Here is a 14,730-nt window from a genome sequence, read left to right on the forward strand (position 1 = left end):
TGTACAGTATGTGCTTGTCGTGTCATTGCTGAGCCCTGAACACATACACACACACACACACACACTGCGGTAGGGCCACCGAATATCAGATGCATGCACTTTTTTCATGAGGCACTCCTTGTCACAGAGGATGTTCATCACTGAATTCACCTGAGTCATATCGCGAACGTTGGCATCTAAAACATATATGAGGAAGAAAATTAAAATGCTTGTGATTGAGATCATGATTGACAGAGGTTAAAATGTGTTGAGAGTTCTATTCATGTGCATGTGTGGACTATGGATTATTAATCTCTACTCATACCAGTGGGAATACATCAAATAAGGAATTTTTTTTCAATTCCCTTTTTCAAGTTGATCATGAACCAAATTTTATATTGCCTATGATATAAGTCGAGGATGGAACGGATGTGCGGTCAGGCTGAAGTAGAAGAGGGGTCAGAGTAAGGATACTGCAGGCATTGTTGAATCAGCTAAATGAGATAAAACAACAGTACAGTGAAAATGTTAGCAAGCTGTTTAATATTTAAGTAGCACACAGCATTCAATGTGACATAAGCACTGGGTAATAAATGCTTCAGGCTTGGGAGCCATGTTCAGGCTTGGGAGCTAAGGCTAAGTGTCAGAATAGGTTAAATTCTATACCAAACCAAAAGAAAGAGCTGGAAGAGGAAACATCCATGGCAGAGAGGAGCAGTGATGTGCCGTTTCCAAGTTACACTTGTACAGCAGATGTTACAAAATCTGCCAGGACAGAATTATGATTTCATGAATACAAGACCCTATGGTTCATTTGAGCTTATAAAATGCATTTAACCATTTAAACATGAATGTGAATATACATTAAAAAAACACAATTTGAATTTGACAGCTATATAACTAAAACTGACAAGCATTAGATTCAGAGAGGCCTGAGTGAGATTGTTTGGACATGCACAGGGGAGGAATTGTGAATTTATTGGTCAAAGGATGCTCAGGGTGGAACTGCATACACACACACACACACACACACACACACACACGTATATATTTTTTCCTTTTTTCTTGTTGTTTCATTATGCCGGCATTGGTGCAGAATCATAATAAAATTGTTGCCTATTATTTGATCGGTACCCTCTCCAGGCAATATTGAGGTTGATGAAAAACTTTTAAATGACAATTAGCAGTTGCTTTTTTTTGGAAAATGTTATGAATGTGCTTGTTATGAGATATGATTTTGTGCACTTTTTCCCAGAACTGAAATAAACAATCACCCAGTATAAAATATTGTTATGTAATGCATTAGCCTATTGCCTATTATAAAGCTGATACTTTAGGCCCATTTATGATGATTATCATTTTGTCTCCTGTATTTTAATGTTAGAAGGTAATAAAATAGATACCGGTACATAAAGAAAAAAGATTGACCTTGACTGTATTTTAGATGTTAAGTGTTCTTCAAGAAGCTAACTTAAAGAGGCAATATTTTATTAAACTGAGACAGCACTTTGTTTGAATAAACTGACATGAATTTCAAGAGGCCAGTTGTTTTCAGGACAATTGGTGCAACAGGCAGAACATCAGCATTAGAATTCCATTATCCCCATCAAACAGGAAAGTCTGAGAGTGTATCGTAATGCCTGCCAGTAAACTCACAGCCATCTTTGTGTGAAAGATGAACCATAAACAAATATCACCTCTCTTTGTCAGAGAGGGCAATATTGATGGCACCGGGTGGTGTTGGCACTGCTGGCATGTAGAGTGGGGTGGGGCGCATTGTCCCGTCGAGAGGTGGTCGATGCTCACATCCTGTGAACCCGGCATGTAACACGGGAGAATGCTCCCAGCACACAGCGTACACACACACACATACACACACAGTCAGAGGCAGGATTGGGGATCAGGGCTTGGGAGCTCTTAACACCTCCATGGGGTAGCTGTGGTGACGCAGTGAACTCCTCGGACACTAAAGTAAACATGATGAAGTACATCAAGAGCCAAAGAGGGAAGCCATAAAAAGGAAATGTAAGTTTTGCTGTTGAAATGGTTGAGCAATTTTCTGTTTTGTCTCCAGCCCAGATGTGTGATTTTGCATCCAACAATTCCAGGGGCTTCAAAAATTTGTTGAAGGGTCAGACAACTTGTACATGCTTTTAACTTTTGCTTGCAATGAAGGGAGACCAAGCTTTAAAAGGATGTATAAATAGCATTTGTATGTTCTTTTGTGTGCATACCTCTTTATGAGCATGAGCTGTTTAACGCAACAGATGTCAATGCTGGCAGTATATCGTATTTTTGAAAACAAGTGAGATTCTACTGCTCAGAGGATTTTTGAGTCTTATATTTACCCAATGTTTCATCTGTGCTTTTCAGACTCATTGAAAAAGATTGTAGAATATTTGAAACATTATTGAAATGATAAAATATTTCAAGAAAATTTTGCATGTATAAGAAAATTTTGCATGTATAAGAAAATTTTGCATGTGATGTCTTTCAGAGCTTGATAAAAAGATTGCTTTGAGTTTATAATATAGTAAGACTCAATATTAATACCTATACACAGATGACAGATTTAAAGAAAAAAATGAAAAAATGAGTTAGCAAGTGGATTTGTATGGTGACCAGCTATTTTAATAACTTTGACAGTTTCACTTTAATAACATTGACAGTTTGATCTGTATGTTTCACATACGTGAACAGTGTTCAAAACTGATCCTTAGGTTGATTTTCAAAATGGTATACCATAATTTATCCAGCAGAGTGTGCTATGACTCCACTGTTTACAATTCTCTTGTAGACTAAAGGTCTTCAGACATATAGGGTATATGGCAGAATGAACAGTTTTTGTTGAACAACTAGATTATCACTCAATATTACTTACTGAAACAGAATATTAGGCATAAGACAGATACCTTAAAAGAACCAACACCATAAATGATTATTTAGGAACATTTATCAGTGTGGAAATGTCCCTGTTTTCAAAAACCTTTTTTATTCCCTTCAGGCGTAAATAACAACTGCAGACTAAACGCCACCTCTCCTCAAATAGCGCCAGGCTTCCATATATTAGATCATGGATCGTTAAAGCCACCATTATCACACGCACCAATGAGGAACTATTTATGGTGCCCACAAGCATTATATATTCAAAAACAATCCAGCATCGCACAGCATTTCATTAAAACACTTTTCAACCAGTTGATATGTCCTAACTATGACATTTGACAGAAAGGACTTTTTTAAAAGTAATTGCTGTCAATTTCTGCATAATTTCTTACATGTATGGTATGTCCATACACTGCGTGTATGCTTGTCCAGTTTCTCCTCTGAGCGCTTGACAGTGTGTCTCTCGCCCACCTTACAGGACATTTTCATTGTAAGCCCTCTCAGGGCTGCAGGTTCAGTTGGTTGGTCTGGTACAGTGATATATTGCATAACAATTCCTGCTCATAACAAAAATTTGAGGAAGTCATCACGACTGGCTACTTCATTTCTTTTGTGTGCTGCTCCTTATGCTTCTCATCCAGTGTAGAACCAAAAACAGAGTAGAGATAAAACAGGGTATGTTTCAGGGATGAGTTGAGGAACTCATAACCCAACATATTACCTTATGTATTTTTATTTGCAATTTAGCAAAAGGGGTTTGGTATTTCTGGGTTTGGTTTCGTTAAACACAGACAGAAACAGATTCAGGTACTGAGTCCACTCTGGAGCAGCAACCATCTTGGTAGTTAAAAAAATTCCATAGCAAAATTTTGTGCTTCAGAGGTGTTGTGAAAACAGAATATGGGAATAGCAAAGGGCCAAACCATTTGTAATTGTGCAGCATTAGCTATGTTTTAAATAGTTTATTTTTTGACCAAAGACTTGTTTCAAGAAAATAATGACTCATAAATGTTAAAAAAAAAATGCAGCTTTGCAGGCCTAACGAAATGACTCTTTTTGACAATCCTCATCTGTTTTATACTTTTCATCCATGTTGACAGTCCAGATCAGAGGTGGGCAAACAATTTAGCTTCAAGGCCACACTCAGTTTGTCAAACTTAGCGGGCTAAACTTTTAGTAAATGAGGTCAAAAATGTGGCAACAATGTATGAATACAATGAATACAATGAATACAATCTATGTGAAGTCTATTTAAATTGTCCTTATTTAAGCTTGATAAATAAAATAAAAAATACTAACCGTTGATGGACTTAAAAGGGAGTAGTGTTGCAGTTTAGCCTTTTTTTTCACTCCCAGGACAGGTCAGGTGGCCACAGGTGAGCTGGGCTCTGTGGCATGGTGCGTTCAGGTTCCATTGGACACTGGAATTTCTCGCAGCAGAACAAGATACCACCAGCTGCGGGAGGGTTGGAAACTGTGTCTTGTTCAGGGAAGAATGCAACTCAACCACAGTAGAAATGTTCCTTCTTTGGAACGATCAGATTGGAAATCGATCCGTTGTGATACCTGGAATTCCTCAGAGAATCAACCACAGGACGGTCCTGCTCCTGGTCCTAAAATTGTAGCATGTTGACAGGCTTCTTCCGGCATCTTTTACATGGAGAAAGGCGCAAATTATGTCACTGTCATTTGTTACTTATTTACTAGTTTGTATACCTATAGATAACACGGCGTTTGTTCCCCAAAAATTAAGAAAAAAGTTTTGTTGAGTCAATTAGCTAACCTCACAGCGGTAGCGTCTTTTTCTTCAGATGCCAAGTTGCTAGCATAGTTAGCATGCTATAAGTTGTATTTGGTCTTTATAGCCAGACATGCAGCGTTGGGTTCAATTCAATTAGATTTTTTTTTTCAGCCCGCTCTTTATTGAATACCCAACATTCGTTGTCAGATTTTCGATGTTTTTGCTAGTTTGTTTGGTTTTTTGGCGATGGGTGACCCACACACGTGAGAGCAGGCCAAGGAAAGAATAAGGGACTTGACATCAGAAAAGGCCCTGTGTATATGTGGTCTGCCATCTAGTGGTACAAATGATGTATTACAGGAAACAAGATGAAATGCAAGTTTCTTATGATGCAATTGACAATTCCTGAGGGCAGGAGTGAATAACGCTGCAAGATGTGCACCTCGGGCTGCAGTTTGCTCACGTCTGGTCTCAAATTCCCATAAAAATATATCATTTTTCCACCAATGACTTAACCAATGACTAAACTGGATGTTAGCAGCTTAGTCTTCCTCCACAATGCACTCCACATCATTGTAGTATAACAATTTTTGCATCATTTTTTGCTGATCGGCTTTTCATTAAAATTAATAGAGGCCCTGCTATCAATATTATATGCAGATCATATCATGCATCCATGGAAGTTCCACTTCGGAGTATTCTCCAGTCTTCATTTAAAACTGACTCAGTACTCATGGGATAATTAATTGTAATTACAGTAGCTTGGTTTTAGTGCAAGCGGTAAAACGGGAATGAATGGGTAATGGGCTGGACAGGTTCCTGATAAAAGGCAACCAATCCTCGACAGATTTGTCTGGTTGCAAGACGTCAAAACACTCAACCAGCTACAGATCCAGAATTGCTGTAAGAAGGAAAATGGACCACCAAACATCCCATGCATGGGTTTCAAACTTCTCATGGCAGATTCCAATTCTTTTAAACCATGTCAACAATGATACTGATAAAAAATGACTCAGAGAAAGAAGTTGCACTTCTTAAAAAAAAAGTCATTAGGTAACTCTGTAGCTTAAGTTGTAACATATTATGCTGTACAATGATGATAATACTATACGCTGGGTACTGACATGTGCAGTGACCTGTTTTCAAGCAAACCAGACCAAAAACTAATCAAATATCTCCATACTAAGGGTCAAAAGAAATTAAATTCATTGTGCAGGTAATGTCTGAGTTTTGAACATTTACCTAATTTAGGGTCCAATAGCAACAAAATATGGTGTAAATGATATAAACTTTAAATATCCCGGGGGGTATTTATGTTGCATTCTTTTTGGAACAATTCATTTTTGGATGAACTATTATTCTCAAATTTAAAACTACAACACGCAGTTTGAATGCGAGAAAATATGAGGAAAACGGTAGCGCTCAAAAGATGGCAGACCAGAAAATAAAAGCACGTGGGAAATACATGGGAGGATGTTTCACATGCTGCAAAGGTTCTATTTGGGTTTTTTGCTAATACAATAAGCAGTTGCTTATCTTGTATAAACTTTCTTCAACATCTATTTCTATTTAATCCAAATAATCTGTGCTTTCAACCATCAATTCCCTGGGTACATTCATAGAGATAAGGATATGACCAATAAAATGGAAATTAGTAATATAATGTCCTGTTATGATCACATTTTGTGATTCATTAGACAAAAATCTGAGAATATTTTGCCAACGGTGCCAATACGCTTTAAGAGATATAGGCTACCAATGGACTTTTTTGTTAGAGGACCAATTACCGTCATTTACCCTGATCACTAGTCCTCGTGTTGCTTCGGTCTCCACATTATTAATTCAAAATTCTTCTATTATTTGGCAAATCTTATCATCTGGCAACATTTGTAATATTCTTGAAAAAAATCTGATTTAAAAGATGAAATTCATCTATGATGAAATATAATATGCTCTTTTCATTATTAGTTTTTTTCATGTGGATTTTTTTGTCTGTCTGTTCACAGTTTGAGGGCATGAGGCAGTGAAATGGTGAGACGCTGACCATGGGTGATTGGAACCTCCTGGGCAGCATTCTAGAAGAGGTCCACATTCATTCCACCATTGTGGGCAAGATCTGGCTTACCATACTCTTCATCTTCCGAATGCTTATTCTCGGCGCAGCAGCTGAGGACGTATGGGACGACGAGCAGTCGGAGTTCGTGTGCAACACTGACCAGCCAGGCTGCAAAGCAGTCTGCTATGACCGTGCCTTCCCTATTTCCCTCATTCGCTACTGGGTCCTACAGGTAATCTTTGTTTCTGCACCGTCACTGGTCTACATGGGCCATGCTCTCTATTGCATCCGAGGACTGGAGAAAGAGCGCATACGGAAACGTATCCAGCTGAAGGAGGAGCTGGATGAGGCTGAGTTGGCATTAGATGAGCACAAGCGAATGGAGAAGGAGCTTAAGAGGCTGGAAGAGCAGAGGAAGGTGAAAAGGGCACCTCTAAGAGGTTCTCTGTTGAGAACCTACGTCATCCATATCCTTACCCGCTCTGTGCTGGAGGTTTGTTTCATCATGGGCCAGTATATACTCTATGGTCTCCAGCTGGAGCCGCTCTACAAATGTGAGAGGCTGCCTTGTCCCAACAGTGTAGACTGTTACATCTCTAGGCCAACGGAGAAGACCATCTTCATGGTCTTCATGATCGCCATTGCTGGCGTGTCACTTTTCCTCAATATTCTGGAAATATCTCACCTGGGTGTTAGGAAAATCAAACAGACACTTTACGGAGAGAGGTACATGGAAGATGACAGTTTGATTTACAAGTCAAGAGCGAAAGCGTCCTTACCGCACCTTTGTGTGATGAATACATCGCCTCACAATGGACCTTTGACTCAGACCTTTAAAGTCATACCTGAAGCAGAAATGAAACCCCCTCATTACACTGGACTCAAACCCAACCAGGTGGACATGAGACACAACAGCTTGGCTTACCTGGGACAAAGTCAGACCAGCTACATCTGCCCCCAGCCTAGGATGCCACAGAACTGTGCAGTCCAACCCAAAGGGAGTGCTGAGGTCCACACAACAATGGTGGACCATCACGCTGCCTGGGGTTCTGCTGTGTCCAACCTAGAGGAGAGCCATCACATGGACACCGACGAGAGAGAACAACCAAAGCCTGATCATTTAGAAACACTGCTGTCCAGCAGCACCTTAAGGCCCAGCGCTATCAGAGATCTGGACAGCAGGGATCGGAGGGAGTCGATGGCGAGCGATCACCTGATCGCGAACCCGAGGAAAACCAGCTTCATGATCAGGCCACCCTCTGAGAGCTTCTCATCAATCAGTGGCTCGACAAGCCCTTCTTTACATACCTCAGAGGAGTCGGATGAACTGGGCTCCCTGCAAGGAGACATGCCCATGATGCCTCCTGCAGGAGGGCGAAGAATGTCAATGGCAAGTAAAGCACTCATGTCATGCAAGATTATGACTGTTTTAATGCAAATATAAACAACAAAGAGTATAATTTAAAACCAGGTAGAATCTAAATGATTGTCAGGGCCTTCTGTTCTGTTCCTTTTTCACATCTTATTTAGACAATATGAACCAGATATCACAGTCAATGCCACATATTTGTGGACTGAAAGGTGAACCCCAAAAAGATGTAGTTCTCAATTTTAGGGTTTGTTTAATTGAAAAAAGACGTTCTTGTATGGTTGTCTTTTAATTTCTCATAATTTCCCCCCCAAATTACCTAAATCCAAGACTAAATGCAAATGGAATCCGACAAACTTCCTCAACTGATTTTGACCGGAGAATAGAAAGTGGATGTGTAAGAACCTTGTAAAAATCATCAGGGCTGTAACCCCTTGGTTCCACTGCATTGTTACATATCTTTTTTGTTTGGTTTTCAGATATATTGTCAAATCGCCCCCTTATTATTCCACTACTGGATCAGTTGGTGAGGTCAAATTATGGGCAGACCATAATCAATTCCTCGTGATCCTTAATTGAATTTTCTCTCCGTCTATTTCTGCCATTTGCTTCTTTGTTTCATTGAAGATAAGGCAGCTTATTTTTTATTCATTGATTTATTTTTCTGTTTTTTTTAATCAGTAATTAGTGTCCAAATTCCTGCCCACAATTTCTAACAAGATAAAACAGTACATACGAGCTCACAAATCTTTCTAGATCTAAAAAATCTAAAAAAAAATGAAATGATAATTTATTCATCTATTTTTAAATTACCTAGGTGACATACGTTTTACTGCATGTTTCTGAGTTATGGACAAGAGACTAGAGATCAGTAAACATTGCAGTAGATGCTGGCAAAACCTACACTGTAGTCGGGGAAGAGAATCCCAGAATAAAATAAAAGTTAAGCTGTCCCACCAGTCGAGGAGTATAACAATAGCGCTATAAATGCTGATTGGGGTCCTGGTCTCACCTTAGACAAAATCCAATCCATACAATAAAAAATTATTTGTTGTTATTGATGTCTTTAGATACAGCATTTCTATTTTAACTGCTACAGCTGCTTACATGCCGTTTAATGCATTGGTTTAGTGGTTGACTACATTTTGATGTGCTCATTTGTCAAAATCTTGTCAGGAATACCAAAAAGAAATCCTTCGACTTCAATGTCGCAAGCTCTCATTTTAATAACAAAAATACATCTTCAATTTTATCTTTGCAGGGTCTTAAATTTTGTGAACTGTTATGGCGAGTTGCAAATGTATTCTTCTCTTAAGCCTTTGGGATTATAATATTCAGAAATAATTATAAAACAGGAAAACCATTTTTTTTTTGAGCAGCCTAATAACAACATTTTTTGTAATAGTAGGTATCATGTAAAATAGATGCAATAGTATGCAATTAATGTCATAATTTAGACAAAATGCTGGTTATGAAAAGATAGTTGTTCAAATCTACTGAAGTATTGTCCAAAAGTTGTGTTTCAATAACCTTTACAAAAGTAACAAAACAATGAATTGTTTGTGCAATAATTCAAAGTTCTCATAACAAAAACAATAGTCCATATATGATGTGCTGAATGTTATCCATTCTGACGAAAAGGCCACATTTGAAAGCCATACATTGTCAGCTCTGCGAGACATTTCTATGGGTTTCTCAGTCATTTAGTCTTCTAGATTGAAACAATGAGGTCGGCGTTGATTTATGTTCACGAGGTAGTTGAACAATGTCAGGGACAACAACCTCCATGACAAAGATCAGATGGATTATACAACTCAACGGTTGCTTTTTTTCTATTAGATTGCATTGCTTTGTGCAGCTGCAGCTAATGAACTGGCCAAAGAGTATCTATGTTACAGTGAATGACAGTCTATAGATTTGCTGCGCATAATCTTTAGAGTACCGAGTAGATTTGGATGGTAATACAATGGACATTACATATTTTGGCACAGTGCATTTCCTTTTTGTGCTTCGTACATAAGGCAGTTTTGCTCGGATGTGTCATGATGCCTTGTTAAAAATGCTACCACGCAATCAATTCATATGAATACAGCCTGTCACTGTCAGACAGAATTGTTGAGGGGGTCGCTGTGGTCTCTAGGTTCAGCTGTTTACAGGAATGGTTAATAACAGCTGGAAGTGCTCACAGCAACAGAGTGTAGGGCAAAGACAGAAAATGTAACAGAATACACAATCTTTACAAAATCCATGTTCAAAGTTCAGCGATGGAAATCTTTTTCCTCAGCAAGTTTTATGATTGCTGTATTTTTGTTCAATTTAAATATAAATACACCCCTCAGGCAGTGCAGCACTTCTGTGACAGCAGCAATTTTGTGTTCACAGAAAATGGCCAAGTGGCATTGTGACTTCTACTGCAGAAGCTATGAGCCAGTTTGTTTATTAAAATTGCAATGCCAAATACTGTACATTCACTCCCTCATTCGGGGCAATTTTTCCCCATCCATCCATCGTCTGCCGCTTAACCTGACACAGAGGATTCTGAAGCCGAACCCAATTGTCATTGGGTCCTTCGTGCTGTGAGGCCAAAGCGCTAACCACTGTGCCACCCCACATGCACCATGATACATAAAATTAAATTAAACTTACTGGTATGCAAAGTGACACAAAACATAAAACAACATGATGCGTTTCTGGAGTGACTTAACATTTCATCAGTTTAATGTTTGATGTTCATAATATTGTAGCTGGTGGGGGCATTCAGTTCAATGTCAGTAATTTCGTAAAATTTGAGAGTGAAATGGGTTGAACTTAATTCGGTGAGATATTAATGTCCAGTAAAACCCAAAAAAAAACAAAACAATTCTTATAAACAGCTAAAGTACTTCATCTCCAAAAAACACCCACATTGATCATATAAGCATGGATTTTGGCTCCATATTGTAGTAAAGTTAAAATTGTAGCAAAGTTAATAAGCAGTATTCTATATGCGAACTATTTGATTAGGCTCTTCCTCCCAATAACCATTTCCAGTCGAACACCCAGCTGTATACAGATTATAATTATTTCATTGTAGCTTGTATATCAGAAGAGCCAACATCTCAAAAAGAGGGTCTTGAAAAGCTTTTTTTTCAATAGCTGTATTGTATTGTAGTTCCAGTAAACTGGTTTCATGTCACCAACTGCAATGGCAGATCATATGAATATTAATGAATATAAATATATATGTATATATATACTATACATGTAGTTTTATAGTGATATAAACTTTAGTAAGGAGAGACCACCCCCATATTAACTAAAATCAATGTGACTAATATGATATGGGTTAACAAAAGTAGTTATTAGTAATAATAGCAGTTATTTGTGTGGAAACTTGTTCGCAGATAGTTTTTATTTTTTTCAATTTCACTTCAGCTGCCCTCGTATATGTCAGAGACCAGATTTTTATCTAAATCCTTTATCTCTGGTGCAGGAGTTGATGGTTTTGTGCATCTTGACATTTGGTTGTTTGTGTGGGAGTGGCGGTTGAATATGTGTATGTGAAAGTTTGTGTAATTTGATTAACATGCAGCGTTTGGAAAATAAATCTAGTCAGTTGAGTATATTAATAAATAAAGAAGAAATTAATAAATTAATAAATAGACTTGGAGTTGATATAGTTAGCATAAAATTTTTCCCCAGAGATATTTTTAAACTAAAACAGTTAAAGATAGGACCCTTTGTGCACAGATGCAAACGCCATTGGAAAAGTGTTATAAATTAAGCAAATAAATATACACACACAATCAAATTTGATCACTTTTGCACATAATCCTGTGGTTCATATTAAAAAAATGACTTCTTTTTTTCACAGAGTGTATTCCTGGATATCTCCTCTATCATGAAGAAGTGAAGAGACAAAGGTAGCGTCATGGCAACAATGAGCAGAGTTCTAAACCCCAGCTGGGTCACAAACTGTATCAATGGTCCGGCCATCAACACTAATTCAGCTCTCAAGTCACATGGGGTGGAACCAGCCAATAGTCATCCAGGAAGAGACAGCGGACTCATGCTGAAGCCCCAGTGTGCTTGGAATAGAAGCACCTTAGCCTGCTGATGTGGGCATCAACAGGAGAGGATTGTATCTTTTATGAAAAGGAGAAAATCTCTCTTTGTGTTGGCACTATTAAAAAAAAAGAAAAGAAAAAAAGAAAAAACTGTGGATCATGAAGTGAATTCCTCAGAGGACCTGTTTGCCCTGTAAAATGAACGCAATAATCATAAACTTTTTCTAAGTCAAAGACTTGGTAATAATCTGTGTGTATTTGTGTGTAGTCATTACATACAGTCATGTCATTTATATTGTATTCTGATTAAATGCTTCTTAACAAAGCAGAGGAGCTGATACTTGATGAAAAGCCACACCACACATGGATCCTCATGCCTTTTGTTTTATTTTCTCAACAAAAAAGAAACAAAACAAAAGAAATCCTAGACAAAATGCAGTTTCTTCGTTAAACCTTTTTCATATCAAATGAACAAATCATGACATTATGCACGATATTTACAAAAAAACAACCTTCTAAACTAAACATTTGAACATTCATAGACTAAAAAAAGAGAAATCAATAATGCTGCATCTGCATATAACAGTCATGTTGCAGGTACTCCAAAAAAAGAGGACACGTAAAAAATGTTTCACCAAAATCTACAAATACAATGATATAACCACCGTAAAAAGTTAGAAACAACGCCACAGAAACTGTCTACAAGTCTATTGTACAGTCCTTACCCATGAGAAGAGGTATGAATCATCCAGGTAGATAAGTGTAAGAGTCATTTCAACAGAGGTTCCGAACCTCAAAGATCACAATGTGAGAGCCGAGCAAAGAGCCGGATTCACACCTGGTGTAAAAGAACAAAACAAATAAACAACAGTATACTTTCAAAATTACTTGCTTTTGTCTGCCACTGTCACTACAAGAGAAGGCAAGCCATTTCATATGGAAAAAGGAAAAATCCTGCTCAGGGATTAATTGTTTGTTCACTTAAATTGTCATGATGTGAGGAGGAGGTTGAATTAGTACTGCGTTCAGAGATGTTGGAAACATCCGGTGAAGAAATGTGCAAAAGCTGTGTGTCACTCCAGCAGCGGGACGCTTTGCAGCAATGGGCTAAAAATAAATGCCATCAGGAACCTGTGTTTTACCGAAACATTTTCAGCATGGCCATATTGGCATTGCGCTAACTAATGGCAAAAACCTTTGACATTTATCTCATAAAGGCCTTACACAGGTAGTTCAGATCAGTATCAGATGATATGTTGGCAGCTGTGTACTTATATACAATATCTTTGTTGAACATGTAAAACCTATGATATATTATGTGTAGCGCCAGGTGGATCTAAGGAAAAGAAAATGTGCCACTCATTTATTCACTGCATGTCACAGTCATATTTTAAGAATATACTATGGCTATATTTAATATTAATTTCAATATATTTTAGCCTGGAATCCAGTGAATGCTTACACTCGTTTCTGTTGACATTTTCAACAAAATTGAAAATCTTAAATAAAAAAAACAAAAAAAAAAAAACAAAGCGTTATTTTATGTCAAAAAGTGCTATAGCGATAATATAGGAGCAGCTACTGAATTGGAATTGGCCCATTTAATCTCATGAAAAATTTAAAATAACCTTCAATTTCAGACCATTTGGTTAAGAATGGTAAAACAGGTGATAGAGCATCTATAAGCAAAAAGTTGAGAATAGATAGTAAACATGTTGATAGTCTGTATGTATTATATATTGTGCTACCCAAAAAAGGACTGTATTTGAAATACCCAGAATGGTGTGGGGTGTGACCAGTATTTTAAAGTTTATTTTTAATTGTTGTTGATTTTTTTTCTCAATTAACACCAGTATAGGACAAAGTGAGCACAAGTATAAGTGTGAAGTTTTTATATGAAGAATCGTTGTGCCACACACAGTGTGCTAATTCTCACTGATACATCTGTGTAAGGCCAAAATAAGCATAATAAATGGGGATTGTGGACAAACTTGTATTTGGTCCAGACGAGATGAATAATACTTATTTTCCACTTTATCAACAGATGATGGCTGGAATAAGCCTTGCTGAATTTCTAAAATGCTATAAAGGGATGGTTATGCTACTGTGTAACACTGCCTCTGCTGAAAGACATCAGTAATCAAAAGATTCAGTGGAGTTACAGATATGCTACATCGAGCCTTCTACAGCACCGGTGTGTATAAACAGGAAAAAAAAAGTGTTTGGGCTACTTTCAAAAGGGCTCTGAGGTTAGGACATTTCCTTACAGCTTATGAAGTACACAAGACGTTTGTGGGATTTTCTTAACCAGCAGGCAAACATGTTCCAACATCTCTGATTGCGGCCCTCCAGACATTTCCGAAAATGAAAATCCCACTTGAGGAGTATAGAGGACCTCTCTTTTAAAAAGACTGAAAATAAGGAGGAGGCATCGAGTCATTGCCATTCTCAAACAACTCCTGTTTTGCAAAAAGCACGTAGTGCAAAAAAAAAGAAGCAGTGCAAAACAAGAGTGATTTTTGTGCAGAATGTAATTGTTTAAGTTACAAAATGATTTGATGCTTAATTTTGATATTTATTCAAGTGCTAAACCCTCGGAAATTTTCTGAGCTCAGTTACAAAGTGTTTAATTACATTAAGTACATTGTCGTTT

General features: G+C 37.7%; 1 protein-coding gene across 2 annotated transcripts; it reads left to right on the forward strand.

Moving 5' to 3' along the window:
* The first annotated feature begins 1,855 nt into the window (after positions 1-1,855).
* Positions 1,856-13,605, forward strand: gja10a (gap junction protein alpha 10 a). Of its 2 annotated transcripts, XM_086160631.1 has the most exons (4): positions 1,856-2,004; positions 4,222-4,241; positions 6,613-8,052; positions 11,885-13,605. In XM_086160631.1, the coding sequence occupies exons 3-4, from the start codon at positions 6,652-6,654 to the stop codon at positions 11,921-11,923; spliced, it is 1,440 nt and encodes a 479-aa protein (XP_086016757.1). In that variant the 5' UTR covers positions 1,856-2,004; positions 4,222-4,241; positions 6,613-6,651; the 3' UTR covers positions 11,924-13,605. The 2 variants fall into 2 exon arrangements, with proteins under 2 accessions (XP_086016757.1, XP_086016756.1); XM_086160630.1 differs by lacking the exon at positions 4,222-4,241.
* The last annotated feature ends 1,125 nt before the right edge of the window (positions 13,606-14,730 follow it).

Source organism: Fistularia commersonii, chromosome 15, assembly GCF_037954325.1.
Source record: "Fistularia commersonii isolate RoL2024-O1a breed Wild chromosome 15, RoL_Fcom_v1.0, whole genome shotgun sequence".
Taxonomy (NCBI): Eukaryota; Metazoa; Chordata; class Actinopteri; order Syngnathiformes; family Fistulariidae; genus Fistularia; species Fistularia commersonii.

Coding starts and splice junctions, on each gene's coding strand:
- gja10a (XM_086160631.1), top strand. CDS start 6,652: ATGGGTGATTGGAACCTCCTGGGCAGCATTCTAGAAGAGGTCCACATT. Junction 8,053..11,884: donor GAGGGCGAAGAATGTCAATG/GCAAGTAAAGCA, acceptor TTTTTTTCACAG/AGTGTATTCCTGGATATCTC.